At 37.2% G+C, this 2,222-nt stretch overlaps 1 protein-coding gene across 1 annotated transcript in view; it reads right to left on the reverse strand.

Moving 5' to 3' along the window:
• Window positions 1-2,222, reverse strand: part of SVEP1 (sushi, von Willebrand factor type A, EGF and pentraxin domain containing 1) — a 239,569-nt gene that overhangs the window by 79,721 nt on the left and 157,626 nt on the right. The window contains exon 24 of the mRNA XM_012641129.1: window positions 1,916-1,988. Within this exon, the coding sequence (XP_012496583.1) occupies window positions 1,916-1,988 (73 nt within the window). The remainder of the gene's footprint in view (window positions 1-1,915; window positions 1,989-2,222) is intronic.

Below are 2,222 nucleotides of genomic sequence, written 5' to 3' on the forward strand. Positions count from 1 at the left end.
ATATATGTTTTTAGTCTATGTTTTCGGTGTATGAGGTATTTAAAAACACATAATTCAAGCTCATACTATATAAGATGTTTGAATCTTGCTTTTCTTTTTGAACACATATCATTTCATAAGTTTTAATAACTATATTATTTTATCATATGAATGCATAACAATCCATAATTTGCTTAATTAATTAATTATACCGTCCCTTATTACTGGATATTGGAGTTGCTTCCAAGTTTGGTAATAAAATAATACGGAGAAAAGCATATCGAGACATAAACATTTGTTCAGATCATCGATTATTTCCTTCAGATTGATTCCTGGTAGTTGAATTGATGGCTGTGTGCAGAATATACCTAAGGCTTTTGATGCAAGTTTCTAAATCGCTTTTCAGAAAGGTTGTATCAATTTTCATACCTGCCAGCACTCTATACAAATGTACACAATGCTGAATCTTTGCCAATTGTATTCTATCATTAAAAACAACTTCCCCAATTTGATATAAAGCTGTATCAGACTACATTTTTAGCTGGACATATTTCGGTGACTAGAAATTCAACAGAGACCTCAGACTCAATATATCTGAAACTAAATACAGACTCTTTTCCCTTCCCACTGACAATTTTTCCTAGAGTTCTTAACTTACCTAACACAAACTATTAAATAATCCTGGCCACTCAAACTGAAGCCAGTCAGTAACTGCTATGGACTGAATTGTATCCTCCCCAAAATTTGTATGTTGAAGCCCTAACCTCTGCTGTGGTGGTATTTGGAGATGGGGCCTTTGGGAGGTAATTAGGTTTAGATGAGATCATGAAGGTGGGGCCCTCGTGATGAGATTAGTGCCCTTATAAAAAGAGACACCAGACAGCCTACTCTTTCTCTCTCTCTCTCTCTCTCTCTCTCTCTCTCTCCTTGATATGTGCGGACACAGTGAGAAGGCAGCTGTCTACAAGCTAGGAAGAGAGCCCTCACCAGAAACCAACCATGCTGGTACCCTGATCTCAGACTTCCAGCCTCCCAGAACTATGAAAAGATAACTTTCTGTTATTTAAGCTGCCCCAGTCTATGATTATTCTTTATGGCAACAGACTAAAACAGCCACTAAGGCTGTCACTTGGAGCTCAGCAATATTTATGGACTCTAATTCATCCTAACCATCCTACTGTTGTAGTCAGCCAACCATCTGTTTATGTGGAGATGTTAGGTGAAGAGTTTTCTAGTTTTATTTTCCTTTTCCTCAATCTACTTTTCACTGTTCCATCAGAGTTTATTTTTTTTTAAGAGATATAAATGTTTCTTTTTTTTTAACATGAAAGAAATACATTAATATGTTCATTATGAAAATATCATAAAAGAAAGAAGAAAATTAAAATCATTTGTAATCTCACCACCCCAAGAAGATATAGTTGAACACAAAAACACACTAAATTAAACACAAAAAGAAATCACTACCCTACTTTACCTGATTAACACCACTTCCTGTTGAGATATCTGTGATGTCTCTTAATTTACTGAAGGGGAAAGTGTGTATTCCTTGAGGGGACATAAATGAGTTCATTACAACCAATCACCAGATCATATTTCAGCTTCTTTCTCCATCATATGTTCCTTTCTTTCTCTGCCACATACCCTGTGCCACAGCTATAGGGAAATGCCAACCATTCCTCCTCACACAAAACTCACTCATGGCTCTCTGCCTCTGCCCACAGAGCTCCTTCTGTCTGAGATGTCTTTCCCCACTCTTGTAACTCATCCTTCAAGACACAGCCTGCTTAGAGTCAGCAGATGTTTCTGAAGCTACCAATGATGGATTGTCTACAATACCAGGAACAGGACTTATACAGACGGAAAAAAAAAAGAGCTAAAACCTTTTCTGCCTTTGGGAGATTATAATTCTACAGAAGAATACGTACATACATACTTTCCAATATAGGGTGGTTGATGCAGCAATAGAGGTGTTCAGGGTGATAGAAAAACTAAAAGAAAAAGCTCCACTGAGAAAGGGATGGGATCAGGAAAGGCGTTCAGATACAGATCTTGATGATTACGGGTTAATCTCATGCAGGAGGAAGACAGGAAGAGTTTCTAGGCAAAGGAGTGAGTAAAATGCAAGAAATAATTAAATGACATGGTGTGTATACTGAAGGTGTCCATCCATATCCCCCTGGGTCCCCTTCAACACTCTGTGTGCTTCTTTTCTTTTCTTTTTTTTTTTTTTTCTTGAGACA

The sequence above is a fragment of the Propithecus coquereli genome, unplaced genomic scaffold (genome assembly GCF_000956105.1).
Source record: "Propithecus coquereli isolate 6110/MARCELLA unplaced genomic scaffold, Pcoq_1.0 Scaffold163, whole genome shotgun sequence".
NCBI lineage: Eukaryota > Metazoa > Chordata > Mammalia > Primates > Indriidae > Propithecus > Propithecus coquereli.